This window comes from Mizuhopecten yessoensis, unplaced genomic scaffold (assembly GCF_002113885.1).
Source record: "Mizuhopecten yessoensis strain PY_sf001 unplaced genomic scaffold, ASM211388v2 scaffold5677, whole genome shotgun sequence".
NCBI lineage: Eukaryota > Metazoa > Mollusca > Bivalvia > Pectinida > Pectinidae > Mizuhopecten > Mizuhopecten yessoensis.
In genome coordinates, this window is record NW_018406168.1 from 162,427 (window position 1) to 179,531 (window position 17,105).

Sequence of the window (17,105 nt, forward strand, 5' to 3'; positions counted from 1 at the left end):
AAGGGTTTGTTCCATATTTGGTCTGAAGCATCCTTGGGTGAAGGGGAACCAATTTTGTATAAACCGTGGGTCTGGCTCCTCCGGGGCCTGAGGGGCAGGCCCAATAGGGGAAATATAGCAAATTCTTTAATATGTATCTTCTTCTTCTGTAGGAATGAAGGGATTTGTTCCATATTTGGTCTGAAGCATCCTTGGGTGAAGGGGAACCAATTTTGTATAAACCGTGGGTCTGGGGCCTGAGGGGCGGGGCCCAATATGGGAAATAGAAGTAAAACCTTTATAATCCTTCTCCTACCATATGGATTGAGGGATTTTATCCTAATTTAGTCTGGAGCATCCTTGGACAAAAGGGACTCAATTTCGTATAAACAGCGAGTGTGGCCCGCCTGGGGATAGAAGGGAGGGGCCCATGCAATAGGGGAAACATAGCAAATTCTTCATATCCCTTCTTCTTCTGTACGAATGACAGGATTTTGTCCAAATTTGGTATGGAGCATCATTGGGTGAAGGGGAACCAATTTTGTATAAACGGGGTGTCTAACCCCCCTGGAGGCAGAGAGGCGGGGCCCAATAGGGGAAATAGAGGTAAAACCTTTAAAATCCTTCTTTTACCATAGGGATTTAGGGATTTTATCCTAATTTAGTCTGGAGCATCCTTGGGCCAAGGGGACTTAATTTTGTATTTGCAGTGGGTGTGGTCTCCCAGGGGGCAGAAGGGCGGGGGCCAATAGGAGAAATATAGGTAAAACCTTCTAAATCCTTTTTCGATCATCGAGATTAAGGGATTTTTTCCATATTTAGTCTGAAGCATCCTTGGACCAAGGGGTCTCAATTTTGTATAATTGGTGGGTATGACCCCCCTAGGGGCATGGGGGGGGGGGGGGGGCTCTGTTTGAAGTTTGTTCTCGCTACATCTCAAGTCCTGGATGGATCTTTCTGAAATTTCTTATGTACTTACAGCACCTACCATAGAGTGCTATATCTTTACTTCATACCAATTATTTTAAACATATTCAGGTGAGCGATACAGGCCCTCTGGGCCTCTTGTTACTCTTAGGGAGTGAATTTCAGCAAAATTTGACATGGTATATTTCATAATAAGGTATTTTAAAATGTGTATGCCATTTTAGCAAAAATGACATTTTTTCCCCGACCATGCAGCCCGGCCCTTTAAAGCTATGTTAACATGAATATCATGCATTTAGCGATTGACAAGATGTCACAAGAGCAGAATCAACCATTTGGGCATGCAGGACATTGACAGGTATTGCTTGATTGCCTATGCTAAATTTGGTTAAATTCAAGATTGTTTTGCTTCAGATTCAGGGTTATCTCCTGGTTTGAAATTAAAAGAACAGATTGAGTTGGGTTGTGTGTGCATTGTTTTAAAGGAAGTGTTTAGAGGGATATACATCCCGGTAGTCCTATCTGGATGGTTTTGTTTGACTATTTCTGCAACAGAAATGGAGCTGCATGTGAATCATGATCAGTTCAGATATAGAAGTGTTGCAATACAGTTTACTTGTGAAATCCCTAATTATATAACAAGTGCATGTTCTTACTTTTCGTGGTGATCTGTAAAATCAAGATGGCTGCTCTGGAAGGGCTGCACTAATTTACTCCAAATTTGGTACAAGTTAACGTTTTCCTTATGAAGTCAACAACAGATGTTGTTACTTTCGTTCCAATCTGGAAATTCAAGATGGCTACCAAAGTGCCAAAATGGCTGAAACATTTTGGCTTCTTCTAAAGAGTGGCGGAATGATTCCTTACTTGGTACAAAAGGCTCCTTATGAGGTCCCCTACAAGTCTTCTCACTTCCATATATTTACATTTGTGCTGCAGCAACCCACTATATGAACATTACCAGCAGAAATGCATTTCATTCGAGTATGAAAGCATAAACTCTGGTGACGTGACATGACATGGTTTACTTATGACATCATAGATTAACCTTGTTCAATGAGAGGCTTTTTGCTTTGGATATCATGGAGAATACCCCTGCGTCAAATGCTCAAATGACTACGGTTAATTTTTGGCACCAAATTTATTTAAACACAGCTGTGTTTCGCCAATGTTGTTTAAAGGACGACGCCAAACCAAAAAACATGAAATAAATAAATTATTTAAGTACAAATAAATAAAATGAAACAGTTGTTCTATAGTAAAGATGTAAATATATGGATTGAACGGCGTTTTAATCTTCATGTCGGTATGAACACAAATCGGTTACATCCATATTGCATGAAGCCTGCTAGATGTTTTATATGGATGTAACCGATTAGCGTTCATACCGACATGAAAATTAAAAAACACTGTTCAATCCCTATTTTCATCCTGATCTGATAATTCATGAATGCCACCTTGGCCTCTGATTGGCTGAGTCTTTTTCAACTTGTTCTCAGGAGCGGCTGCATTGATTGAATCTGAATTTGGTACAAATGATCTAATTTAAATCTGGTCCTCAACTAGTGTTCTAGTTTACTTTTTCTGCCAATCCAAAAATCCAAGATGGCCACTGTGACTTCTGATTTGCTGAAACATTTTTATGCCCCCGCCACAAAATGGGGGGACATATAGTGTTACCCATGTCTGTCCCCTCGCGTTGCGTCCCGTCCCGATTCAATGTAAACACTTAGCAACTTCATTCTTTGACAGATTTTGGTCAAACTTTATACAAAGGTCAAGTATGATTATACTTAACATCATTGTATTTCAGCTGGGATCCAAGGTCAAGGTCAGTAACTTGCTATATATAGAAAATCGTCCTGTCCCATCCGGTCTGGTGCCGTCCCAATTCAATGTAAACACTTAGCAACTTCATTCTTTGACAGATTTTGGTCAAACTTTATGCAAAGGTCAAGTATGAGTATATTTCAGACATCGTTGTATTTCAGGGTTCCAAGGTCAAGGCCAAGGTCACTTGCTATATATAGAAAATCTCCACTGTTTCAATTTAAACACTTAGCAACTTCATTCAATATGTTATGGAGATGATAATAACATACAGAAAAAACATATGAATATTAAAATCAACTTTAATTGTAGTATCTTGTGTGTATGCATGTTTCAGGGTATCAAGATCAAAGTGGTTGTAACTTTTTATAGAACACTGAAACTAATTTCACATGGCAGCGGGCATTTATGTCTTACAGACATTTTTTAGTTTATTTGAACTCCAGTGAGAATTACTGTCCATTAATTGGATCTCTTGTTCATTTTAATACCAAAGTTTTTCTGGATCTGGAGGACTACATTGTTGAAGGACATTTTGGGTTATTTTTCAAAAAGATAAACTTCTGTTACTAAATTCATCTCAATCAACAGTTTTAAGTCATAGTCTGTATTGCTGTTTGACAAAATTATAATATCAGTGTATTTGGCAAAGACACATGTATTTAAAATATTTAAATTATACTTAAGTGAATAAGATAATATATATATTGTAACCCCAAAAAATGTGTAACAGGTAAACTGCTACTGTCACTGTGTTAAAATTAATTTGTTAAGCTTGTTAGCTAATAGATAATTGATCTATATGTTTTACATGTCATGTGATCATGATCTAGCTACTTTCAACTACCGTGGTATATAGTGTGAAAAATATAACACAGCATTCAGGTAAGGGGTTGGTTGGTAGGAAAGTTAGAGAGGGGGGTGGGTGAAATTTGGAGAAAATCGTTGGCACAGGAAACATTCTGGGAGTTTTGGATGGTCATTATATAAAACAACACTTAATACTTGAAATAAGAATGTTTAATGTAATTTAGCCTTTCTTCAGCGACAACAGGAACATGATCCTCCAGGATTATCCCTGTATGTTGTGCCCTTGCAGCATGGGGCTCTCTATATACTAGTCATATTACTGTTTACTGGGCACACTAAAAAGATGCCCGCTGCTGAGTAAAGTATTCCATAGTCAAGGCAGAGAGCCAAATCAAAGTTAGATGAAATTGTTTTCCTAGAAATTATCATGTGATGGAGAGCTATATATATATATAATTTATTATTGTGAAAACTTCATAATTAGTTGCATAGGTCCCATATTGTTTAAAAACTTCAGTTTGCAACAGCCCAAAAGGTACTATATATAGATGTAAACACACCCTAGCTAGTACCATACATTTAATCTATATATTTGATAAATGTTATATAGAGAATGGCTAATTTCTTGAGTGGTCACAAACACCTTATGCCAAGTATATAGCTATAAACAATATAGCTAGATGCCAATGTACACACAGACAGTTATATAATGTTGCGCCAACCTCGCCACTGTGGTGATTAATAAGTTTTCAACGGAAACATGTAATTCATCAGCACAAGCTCCTCGGCCTATATAGCATATAACCAAACCTGTACATGGTCCTCCATAGGTACTATTGATTTTTTAACAGGTTATGGTACAGCGACATAGCTGATATTCTCTGTTCTGGGTAAACGAGAATTAACTATGTATTTACATTGTCGGGGGAACCTGATCAATAATATTGATGACGAAATGTACAGATCTAGATCTTTGGTGTTCGTGTGGTGGTGATTCAGAATTTGCTTGATTTTTTTATCGGGTAGCACTAAAAAAAACCAAAGATTTGGAGTGACTGTTTAGAGTTGAGGAATATTAATGTTTCCCTAATCAGTTGTATCATATATATATATACTAGAGTGTCTGGTCATGAGTTGTGAATAGATACCGTTTTTGAATATAAAAAAAAGTTGTAATGTAACTTATATGTTGAAAATTCAATTAAATGTTTTATTTAGAACTAATTAATTAAGTACCTGATTTTAGACGCTTATTGCATAAATTTCCTCAGATAATCTGACAAATTACACATTAAGGTTTTAAGCCTCCTCTAGAGCTGTAAATTATCTGTCAGATCACATGTGGAGCCATTTAAATGTTAGCGTCTTACGGCAACATAGCATACATGCTCCATTTCTACAGCCTGAAAAAAGGGTTGTTTTAACATTGATTATGCATAGTATTATATTGTATACTTAAGAAGATCCGGATTTGCCATATCTTCCTTTAACCCAAGACCTGCAAGTTTTTCATAGTGCTAGTGTAATAAACACTATACATGTATCTATAAATGTTAAAAATAATAAAATATAATTACATGTAATACCAATTCAAGTGCTACGCTACTCTTTCCTCATAGTAACTGCAATGATTTTAATGAAACCCTCGCACACATTTCTTCCCATCACATGAATCTGATATGACCACAGTATAAGTGATTACTATAAGGTCAACTCTCTCAGAGGAATATATACCATTCTTTGTTAAGTTTCAGAGGGGGATCCCAGTTTGTGGTTCTTTTCATGGCAGCTCTCAGGTTGTAATATGTTGCAAAGTCACACGCAACAAACTGAAAAATGATAATAAATTACAAAGGGTTAATAAACTTATTATTATAATTCAAATTAAGAATATTGATTACATGTACTTATTAGCGATTGTTTCTCTTGCAGTTCATTTTCAATATATATGTAAATCAAGTGAACAGCCTGGTTTTGTTTGCAACAGATGATTGTCGTAAGCTTATAAGTGTATTGCTGAATAGCTCAGATCTAATTTAATTGAATTTTTGTAGAAAATTGATAAAATACGACGATATCTTATATACTAGCTTTCAACAGTGTTTTGGATTCTTCAGTCAGCGTAATAATGTTATTGACATTTATTGTGTACATCAAGCATCTGATTGACTCAGAATGAACTTGAGTAGATTGTGAAGTCATTGTATTCAGGGGATCAATCTACCCTGAGAGATACAAGTGGGATTAATTAATTGATAAATACCAGCCTAGTCATGCTAGGACAAAAAGCTATTGCAGTTAGAGTACCTTTTCCCTCTGTTCCTTATGCAGGATAATTCCTCGCTTTGCGGGAGAGGTGACAAACTGACATATAGACTACCACCATGGTTTTTCACTGATAATGAGAGAGTTATTGCCCTTGATTTACTGAACAAGCCCATGTCAAATCTGTTGTTCTGTTACAAGTTATATGAGATTGATTTTAATGAAACTTTACAAATATCTCTTCCACAGCAATATTTCTTCTTTACACAGAAGTTGACCAGGGTGTGTTTTGCGAATGTTAAAAAGACCCATTCCCAACTGAAAAAGGGTATGGTTTTCCCAATTTGCCCCTTGAAAATTCCCAAGGGGGAACCAAAAAAATAGCTGCATAAATATACAGGTACTATACATTCCTCACAGTTGACTGTGTTCCTGGAATACAGCACAAATAGGAAATCATTATTTTGTCATAAAGATAATCATAAATATACAGGTACTATAAATTATTTTGTCATAAAGATAATCATAAATATACAGGTACTATAAATTATTTTGTCATAAAGATAATCATAAATATACAGGTACTATAAATTATTTTGTCATAAAGATAATCATAAATATACAGGTACTATACATTAGTATGTCATAAAGATAATCATAAATATACAGGTACTATAAATTATTTTGTCATAAAGATAATCATAAATATACAGGTACTATACACTATTTTGTCATAAAGATAATCATAAATATACAGGTACTATAAATTATTTTGTCATAAAGATAATCATAAATATACAGGTACTATAAATTATTTTGTCATAAAGATAATCATAAATATACAGGTACTATAAATTATTTTGTCATAAAGATAATCATAAATATACAGGTACTATACATTATTAGGTCATAAAGATAATCATAAATATACAGGTACTATAAATTATTTTGTCATAAAGATAATCATAAATATACAGGTACTATAAATTATTTTGTCATAAAGATAATCATAAATATACAGGTACTATACATTATTATAAATAAAAGTCAAATAGTCCTATTTCATGCATGCAGTATTGTTATAACGAACCTCCAGATTTCCTGATATTGTTCTTATGCTGTTGGGAATTTTCAAACTCATCCCAGGGTCCGTTTCCCAAAACCCCCTGCTACAGGAACTATTTTATTTAGGGTTTTCTAACTTAGTATTTATGTATAAGTAGCTCCTGTAAACGTGGAGTTGACAAATTATCACATAAAATAGGTCACTGTGATCATGATCACTGTTACTTTGTAAATATATAGTGACTTCAAAACTCAATTAAAAAATTTGTTTCCAGAATGTTTCTCCTAGCTAAACTTTATTTAACATTTTAATGAAGGTGTATTAAGGTACATGTAGGTAATTGCAAATGATGTTTTTACCTATATGAGCTCGGTTGAGGAAAAACATTTTCCATACTGTTGCACATGCAGGATCATCAAACAGCTCATCACAAATCACTCTATGAGGTTGGAGAGACAATGCCCGTTATAAGCAGAAAATTGGTGCAATTCAGATGATTGCCACATTGGATACTGTTAGTATACAGTCATCGCTAAAAGATCATTAATGATCAAATTCTAACAAAGGGTATACTTCGACAACATGGCAGAATCTTGCAATTAGTTGAAATAAATTCACAATATCTTAAATAAATTCAAATAATTGTGAGATTCTGCCATGTTGACTACACTAATGTAACAAAGTAAGGAAAAAGTCAAATTAAAATTCAAGGTGATTTGGTAAATCTGTAGATATATTGTCTCACAATAATATTGATGAAATATCAAAATGCAGGTTACAGTGACTCACTGAATTACCAGTACCATATGTACCAGTTAGTCCTGCCCAATGGTGTACATACAGTTAATCACTGTATTATCATATATAGAAACTTAATTTATTGTTTAATATTGACGCTATATATATAATTAACACTGCAAGTAGTAGTTTAATCTTGGATTATCTCCCTTGAACTACTTTGCTGTTTGGATATTATGTATCAACTTTATAAAATTTTGCTATACATGTAACAATATGGATATCGATTAATGTAGTGTTTGATAATATATGGATCATACAATCTTTTGCTTAATTTGTTTAACTGCATACTTCAGGAATCAACGGAGACACTAAAGACAGTGATGTGTCATTCACATTTTAGATCATTATACTAATGTTTCTCAATGTTGAATGTTCATCTATCCTCAAATCCTACATTTAGGAGGAGAAGAAACCTGGAAATAGATGATTTTCTCTAAAAGAGAGCTATATATCTATATCTTACAGCTATGAAATTTTCAAACTTGCAACTTACAATCTTATTAGACAATTTTCTACACATAGAAGTTAAAAAAGTATCTGCATGAAAATACACAACTGTCTCGAGCTCATGAACGGCATAATTTGCCTGAAGGAAAGAACCAGATTTTGTCTGTAATACATATATTGAAAATCCTCTGTTTTTTTCCAGACTACATGTTGGCGTAACTAAGTTCGGTCGTGCAGCCAGTAACCACTATTATCTTGACTCAGCTACACTGCCAAATTTTATTTCTCGCCATCACTCTGAAATCCATGGAATCCGTGACGAGGATGGCCTCATTAAGTTTGTCCTGCATGATAAGGGTCTCAATGGAACCTTCATCAATGATATCAAGGTAATTGTATATTGAGGGTTGTGGTTGGAATTTGTTCCATTATGATGATCAATTATTGGTTACACATAACTGATTGATTTCCAGTTACAATCAATTGTGTAGGCTAATTTCTGCATATTTTAATTTTTGATTTTTGTGATTCTCTTGCTGAATGTATATAGTGTATTTGAGATCCGGTATTTTGTGGAGTTATGTCCCATCGTTCATTTATGACACCAAAGATCCTTTTGTAGGGAACATAAAGTCATCTTTAGAGACATGCATTGACATATTGTGTAGAACTATGTAACAAGCTTTTCTTATAATTTCAGATGCAGAGCTCATGTGAGCTTGAAGAAGGAGACAAGATAACATTTGGTCACACAAATGGATACAAATTGGCACCGGGCCAACACTCAAGGCAGCCTCACTCAGAATTCCAGTTTATAGTAAGGCTTCCGGTCAACTTTTTTTTCTTCTAAGAGAGACATCATTTGATGCATTGAAACCTCATTCTTTGAGTTGTGTGGAAATGGATTTGTCATAGTCTAAGAAATTACTTCACAATAACTATTTCTAAATTTCAAATTCACTGTAAAAGTATGTAATAGTAAATTTTACATCCGATGATTGATCACATGTACGATAGATGTTTGCCTTTGTCCATGGTCGTAAGAAGTTCATTAACAGTTTAAACATTTTCAACTGCTCAAGGAGCATTGAAGCAATTCAAACTTGGTACAAATGTTTGTATGAGGTACCATACGTCCTGGCCAAGTGTTCCTTTTCATACCCATACAAAAATCAAAGATGGCTGGTCTGGCACAACGACTGACAGATTTTCAAATTCATCCCAAAAAAATGATGCAGTGATTGACTCTGAAACTCTGTATAGATATTCTTTACAAACTTGGAACAACGTGTTGTTATATTTCATGCCAATTCATAAATCTATGAAGGTCGCCCTGGCCACTTGCCTTATGGCTGATAGATTTTCAACTTCATTAAAAAAAAAAAAAAATCGCAGTGATTGAGTCCAAACTCAAATAGGTTTCTAGGTCCCGGCTAAGTCAAGTAAGTGTTCTTCTTTTTCATGTCAATGAAGGAAGCCAGGATTGCCCTAGCCTGTGATTGGCTGAAATATATTTCACTTTTTCCCTAGAACAGATACAGTGAATCTTTTCACACTTGTTCCTAAAACATTAGGGCAAATGATTCCAGCATACCCCATCTCCTGTATACACACACCAACATACCCCGTCTCCTGTATACACACACCAACATACCCTGTCTCCTGTATACACACACCCACATACCCCCGTTTCCTGTATACACACACCAACATACCCTGTCTCCTGTATACACACACCAAGACACCCTGTCTCCTGTATACACACACCAACACACCCACGTACGCATACACTACACACATGGAGGCGCGTCCTTAAATGACCTTAGCTGTTAATAGGACGTTACACAAAATTAAACCAAACCAAACCAAACTCCTGCGAGCATCAGCCATAGGGCCCATATTATCTGTGTTAACTCCTGATCAGGGCTTACATTGAATACTAACATAACAGGACAAATAAGAAAGCAGTTATGAGGAAGACCCATTAATTAAGAATGCAAAAGAAGCATGTTTAGAGGTTAACATTTTTACTTAGAAAGAATACACAGATTTTGACCTTGCTTTGATTTGAAATGAAAAAAGGTTTTGGAATTTGGAAAATAGAGGCAACAAATCTGCAAAAATAAAGGAATTTCCAGTGAAAAAAATAGTAAATTTAAAATAGGAAAGCTCAATCTTATGCAATGACATGAAATAGGAATTAAGTAGATAAATAAAAAGATACAGAAATGATTAGAGACATTTTCTTTACAGTTCGAAAAAGTTTACAGAAGTAATGAAAGGGTAGTGAACAACGGAGTGAAGCAGGAACAGGAAAGCGACTCATCACGTGACATGGAGAAACGGATTTGTGCTCGGGACAATGCTGTAGACATAGAAACATTCAAAGAAGGATGGTCTAAAAATAATTCAAACTCAAAAACTGAAAGTGATTCAGACAAAACTTCTACATCTCATATTAAAACTATTGAAAACTTATCTCAGGACAATGACTCGTGTTCCTCATCTTCATCATCATCATCTTCATCGTCAGCTTCATCAAGCTCATCATCATCCTCATCAAGTTCATCATCATCAGTCAGGTCCTCATCAAAATCTCCAAATTCACACACAGCTGACCGTGCAGCAGACAATAGTACGCCAACCTTTTCAATTTCTCAAAACCGTCATGAAAATTCTACAATTATTATGTCTGAGCCGAACAGTGATAAAGATGACAGTGCTGGAAACAGTGATGAAAACAATGGTGGAAATGATAATGTTTCCGAACAATCTAGCCAATCAATAAGGAAAGTTGACAGTGATGATGGTGATGATAGTGCACAATCGAATTCAAATTCTGGTGATAATTCTGATGGAATAGAACCGAATCATGACAATGAGGAGGAAAAGTATGAAAGTGATAATGAAAAAGATCATGAAAGTGGTAGTGAAATGAAGGTAGTGGACAATGAAAAACAGAAAGACAGTAGTGAGGAAGAGGACGAAGAGGAGCCTGAAGCGCTGGAACAACCCCCAAGTCCAGTTCCAGTGAAGAGAAAGAGCTGTGCTCCTAAAAAAGGAGCAAAAGCAAAAAGAATGAAGCTTGCCATGCCATCGCGTCGGGGACGACAGAGTCGCAAAATGCTGAAGAGTAACAGTAAAAGGTATACATATCATAAAGTCCAAAGCAAAAGTTTTCATATTGTGGGTTTGATATTAACATTTTAGTACGTGTATATGCATGAACATTTATAATAGCAGTAACACCATGAAAGTGATATATACATACATACTGTACATGTACATGTGTATATCGGAAACATCTTTGCTGCAGTTTAACTTTTGTTGCATTTTTTGCCTTCCATAATGAAGGAAAATTTATCAACAGAACAAATATTGGAAAATAACGTTATAAACATTTTAATCAAATGTGAAATGCTTATATGGCTTAACACTGAGTAAATATGGATTTTGATCATCGTAGATGCTTATATGGCTTAACACTGAGTAAATATGGATTTTGATCATCGTAGATGCTTATATGGCTCAACATTGAGTATTTTGATCATCGTAGGTCGACTGAGGGAAATGTTCCCTGTGTTTTATGTAAAGGTTGTTTGTATAACTTCTCATGTCTTCCATAAATTAGCCATATATGTGGTGCATCTTTTAGCTCGGACTTAAATGATAACGACGACCTTCCGTCACTAAACGGAGGAAGTAGTCACGACTCTTTACTGAACGAGGACAAAGCTGAAAGCCACAGGGACCCATACCTCTTCGCCAGCGAGGAAAGCAGTGAAGGTAAGACCTCTCGCCTAGCTTATGCTGAGTTTGTATAACACACCTGAATTTGTATAACACACCTGAATTCTACACCTTTATTTTTAAATTCTTTGTAAGGTGTTGGAAATAATTCAAATATTTTCTATGTGTACCTTTTTCATCATGCTCTTAAATGAGATTATAGATAGATAGATACATAGATAGATTCACACTGGTTTGTTTTGGTATTTACTGTATCCAATTTGTTGTGCACATATTCCACATTTGAATTTATATAGATGTTATTTCCTCAGATACAGCAGAAAATGTATGAATTGTTAGAAACTTATTTTATAATACAGAATTGGATGAAAACAAATATCCTAAAATAATTTTTACAAAACATGGTCATCATTATTCCTATACCAATGTAGTTTTAATCTGTAGAAAATGCACTGAAATATTTATTCATTTTCACTCAACCTTTTTACGCTTTCAATTGATCTTATACAGTGAAACTTATGTAAATTGGCTATAACTAGGACAGAAATATGAGACTAGCTAGAACCACAAAAAGAGGGGGTTAATTTGGTGAATTGCAAGAAATTCAAAAACAAAACTTTGAAAGTAAATAGTATCATGCTTTCAAATATGTAGAATAATATTTCAATCAAGGGCCTGATACTAGGACCGGTAGAAACATCAACTTGGGCAAAATTGAAGAAGACTGGACTGTAAATGTTTGTACTAGCTCAGACTTTAATTTCATACATAGAATAGTATAAGGGGAGATACTTGGTTAACATTTTATTTGGGACCTGTGGTTTTATAAAAGGGTCAACATAAGGCAATCGTGACAGGTGAGTGATGCAGGCCTTGGGTACCTGTTCTTGACATTCATACATTTTTCCTATTTATCCAAATCTTTCAGAATTTTACTGCTTTTGTTTTCTTGCATTATTTCATCATTTCATGGACATTTCCTTGTTCATGAATTGCAAATCTTGTTTCTGCAGCTAGGATAATTGAAATCAGTGCACTTATAATGTTTCCAATTACAAAATGTACAATCTGGATATAACTGTATCTCACTATTTTATTGTACATACGATGTGTCATGTTGTACATACAGTGTGTCATGTTGTACATACAATGTATCATGTTGTACATACAGTGTGTCATGTTGTACATACAATGTGTCATGTTGTACATACAATGTGTCATGTTGTACATACAGTATGTCATGTTGTACATACAGTGTGTCATGTTGTAAATACAATGTGTCATGTTGTAAATACAATGTGTCATGTTGTACATACAGTGTATCACATTGTACATACAACGTGTCATGTTGTACATACAGTATGTCATGTTGTACATACAGTGTGTCACGTTGTACATACAATGTGTCATGTTGTACATACAATGTGTCATGTTGTACATACAATGTATCACGTTGTACATACAGTGTATCACGTTGTACATACAATGTGTCACGTTGTACATACAATGTGTCACGTTGTACATACAATGTGTCACGTTGTACATACAGTGTGTCATGTTGTACATACAATGTGTCATGTTGTACATACAATGTGTCATGTTGTACATACAATGTGTCATGTTGTACATACAATGTGTCATGTTGTACATACAATGTGTCATGTTGTACATACAATGTGTCATGTTGTACATACAATGTGTCATGTTGTACATACAATGTGTCATGTTGTACATACAGTGTGTCATGTTGTACATACAATGTGTCATGTTGTACATACAATGTGTCATGTTGTACATACAATGTGTCATGTTGTACATACAATGTGTCATGTTGTACATACAATGTGTCATGTTGTACATACAATGTGTCATGTTGTACATACAATGTGTCATGTTGTACATACAATGTGTCATGTTGTACATACAATGTGTCATGTTGTACATACAATGTGTCATGTTGTACATACAATGTGTCATGTTGTACATACAATGTGTCATGTTGTACATACAGTGTATCACGTTGTACATACAATGTGTCACGTTGTACATACAATGTGTCACGTTGTACATACAATGTGTCATGTTGTACATACAATGTGTCATGTTGTACATAAAATGTAGCATGTTTTACATATAATGTGTCATGTTGTACATACAGTGTGTCATGTTGTACATACAATGTGTCATGTTGTACATACAATGTGTCTTGTTGTACATACCATGTGTAATGTTGTACATACAATGCATCATGTTCATACAATGTGTCATGTTGTACATACAATGTGTACAATGTGTCATGTTGTACATACAATGTGTCATTATGTACATATATATATATATATATATATACAATGTATCATGTTTCTTATTTCTGACTTTTCCTGTCTTCTATACAAATATTTACGTATAAAAGTTTCATCTTTCTTTTCACAATTTCATTTACATTTTTTACTATCACTCACCTAATTCAGTGGCTTGTGATTATAATTACAGACCAAATATCTCTCCCAGATCTTTGGGAATGCTTAAAATGTTCCTTATCACTTTCTTTTTATTGTTGATTTCCTGGCCATGAAGAACTTTCTAAAATAGTGTATCACCGAAAAAAAGAGGTCTATAAGATAAAACAAATGGTATCTGGTACCTTACAAAAGTGGTGTAGGAGCTGTATAAGGCCTGAATGAATATCTGTTTTTATGGTAAATAGAACTATATATATATTAGATTTTAGCTCACTTGCCTTTTGATGTCATGGTGCGGCGTCCGTCGTCCATCAACTTTTCCTTTAAACAATTTCTTCTGAAGAACGGACAGGCCTAGAGTCATGATATTTGGCTGAAAGCTTCGTTGGTAGGAGCCTGACAAAGTTTGAGAATGAAAATGACCTTGACCTACTTACAAGGTCACAGGGTCAAACACTTCAAACAACTTCTGAAGAAGAACCAAAAAGCATAGAATCATACAATAATATTTGGCTAGTAGTTTCAACAGATGGAGGTGACAGAGTTTGCGAGAGAAATATTTGTAGTACAGGATAATATTTGATGAGAATATTTTGCTATGACTGCTTTAATATTCAGGTGAGCAATACAGGCCAACTGGGCCTCTTGTTATTTACGCTACACATTTTTATGCCAATTTTAAACAGCTTTGCAAGCACTATTAAGATGAGGAAAATGCTCATTAGGCCAAAAATAAATTACTTGTGTTTCCGCTATCATCCTGAGAAAAAATAGGGTAGGTAGGTAGGCATTTTCTTTTCTTTCTTTTTTTGGAAAACATTTTACCCATATGATATACAGCAGCAGTTCTAACTTTGACTGTGCAGATCACTAAATTACAATAAAAATTGAGGATAGGTCGAAAATCTAGGGTAGGTAAGGTTAGCGGAAACACAAGATTTTTATTTTTTATTTGGCCTCATAATCAATTCAATGTAAAGAGATTATTGGTAAATTCACTCCCCATCTGATTTTTCAAAGTTGTTTATAGATACACAGGTTTCAGGTTTGTCTATGTATGACCAGACTAACATGTGAAAACTGATAAACTCTTCATCCCTATACCACCACGCCATTACATTACCATGTGTTATGATGCCAGTTCCTTGTTTCTGTAACAACACTTTGGTAACAGCCCCCTCTCTTATCACTCAGTGATTTAAAACCCCTTACGTGTGGGAACCCTGATAGCATTTCATGAGTCATATCACCACCAATTGCCCCGACTGATCTTTTATTTTCATCCATATTTTTTTTAAATTTAAATTTTTGATGTTAGGGCATTGTATACCTGTTTTAATTTTAAGTTACTGTCAGAAACACTGAAATGCTTACCTATTTCATTGTTTAGAGATTTATGAAATGTCATCTGTCTCTGTGTTAGACACTGTATCTCTGTTTTGCCTCTGCTCAGATGAAACCAATACTCGCCTTAAAGCCATCATCCACAAGATAGGCAAGATAGCCACGAGGCCAGCCACAGGTATGTCCAGGCTAACAGTGAAGGTTAAGCTCAGTGGGGGCTCAGTCAGGGTTCAGTGGGGGCTCAGTTAGGGCTTAGTCAGGGCTTAGTCAGGGCTCAGTCAGTGCATAAGAATCTGTGTTTAAATTTAGAAAAAAAAAGTTTCAAGCCTAAAGAACCCAGATATATGTAGCGGTGATAGACAAGCTCATTTAAGCTATGTCAGGGCTCATTAAGAACAAAATGATCACAGTTAATACTTGAAGGAAATCTTGTTTATAACTTAGTCAGTAGTTATAAAGTTTAAACCCAAAACATAACATATCTAGAACAGCAGTGTGGATATAATACCTCAGTCAGGATTTAGTTGGAGCTCAGACAGAGCTTACTATTAATACAAATTTTAAACAAACTCAGCAGCAGCTAAGTCATATTCCATAAAGTGCTCATTAGAGCCCTATCAAGATATTCCACATTTACAATTTAGGAATGTAAGTAAAGAATAAACAAAACAAAAACGCTCAAATGTTTATAACAGTATTCAGTTGACGTTCAGTCAATTGGGCTGAGGACGTCCAAGGCATGGTCGAGGGCAACTCACTGGCTGTTACCTGGTATATGGAAATCTATAAAAATAATCAGAGCTGACACTGTGGACTTGCCATAAATTGTTAAAAAACAGAAATAAGTAAAACTATTAAGAACTCCATTATTGATTAGGCCTAGTTCGTGGTTGACTAAAGAGGTACAGAGACCTTCATGTAGGTGCTTACCAGTGTTCCAACACCAGCATGCTAATGGCACTCCACTTCTGCCATTAGGGTAACATGGGTTGGCCCTTTAAACAAAGTGTAAAATAATTGTGTAGATATTGTCTTAATCTCAGAACAGCCTTTGATAAAATCATTATGGTTACTCTTACAAGTGTAACATGCATGTACAATGTATATGTTCTACACGAAACATGTCTGAAAGGTCAGTTCCAGGGTCTAAAGAATGTTTAGAATACTATAATTAGTAAATAGCCTGTAGCTAGGAAGATGATGTTATGTTGTTGTAGACATGATATTCAAAGTTTAAAGTTTTAAAAGAACAACTTTAATTAGAGCCAAAAAATGTTTTGCTTGAAACTGTGTATTTACCCGGTACCTCAAAAGTATGTACATTTATTTTCTGATGCAATGGAAATTTATGAATAAATGATAGGTGGAAATAGAAGCAGAGTTATAGGAAATAAAAGTAGACTTATAGGAATATATTTTTAAAG

General features: G+C 34.9%; 1 protein-coding gene across 2 annotated transcripts in view; it reads left to right on the forward strand.

Moving 5' to 3' along the window:
• The window catches only part of LOC110451004 (uncharacterized protein C01G6.5-like), a 29,223-nt gene that overhangs the window by 3,439 nt on the left and 8,679 nt on the right, over nt 1–17,105 (forward strand). Inside the window, exons 2-6 of one of the 2 annotated variants that reach the window (XM_021498828.1) lie at nt 8,328–8,514; nt 8,826–8,942; nt 10,379–11,271; nt 11,781–11,911; nt 15,791–15,859. In XM_021498828.1, the coding sequence (XP_021354503.1) occupies nt 8,328–8,514; nt 8,826–8,942; nt 10,379–11,271; nt 11,781–11,911; nt 15,791–15,859 (1,397 nt within the window). The remainder of the gene's footprint in view (nt 1–8,327; nt 8,515–8,825; nt 8,943–10,378; nt 11,272–11,780; nt 11,912–15,790; nt 15,860–17,105) is intronic. The other variant, XM_021498829.1, reaches the window with a different exon arrangement.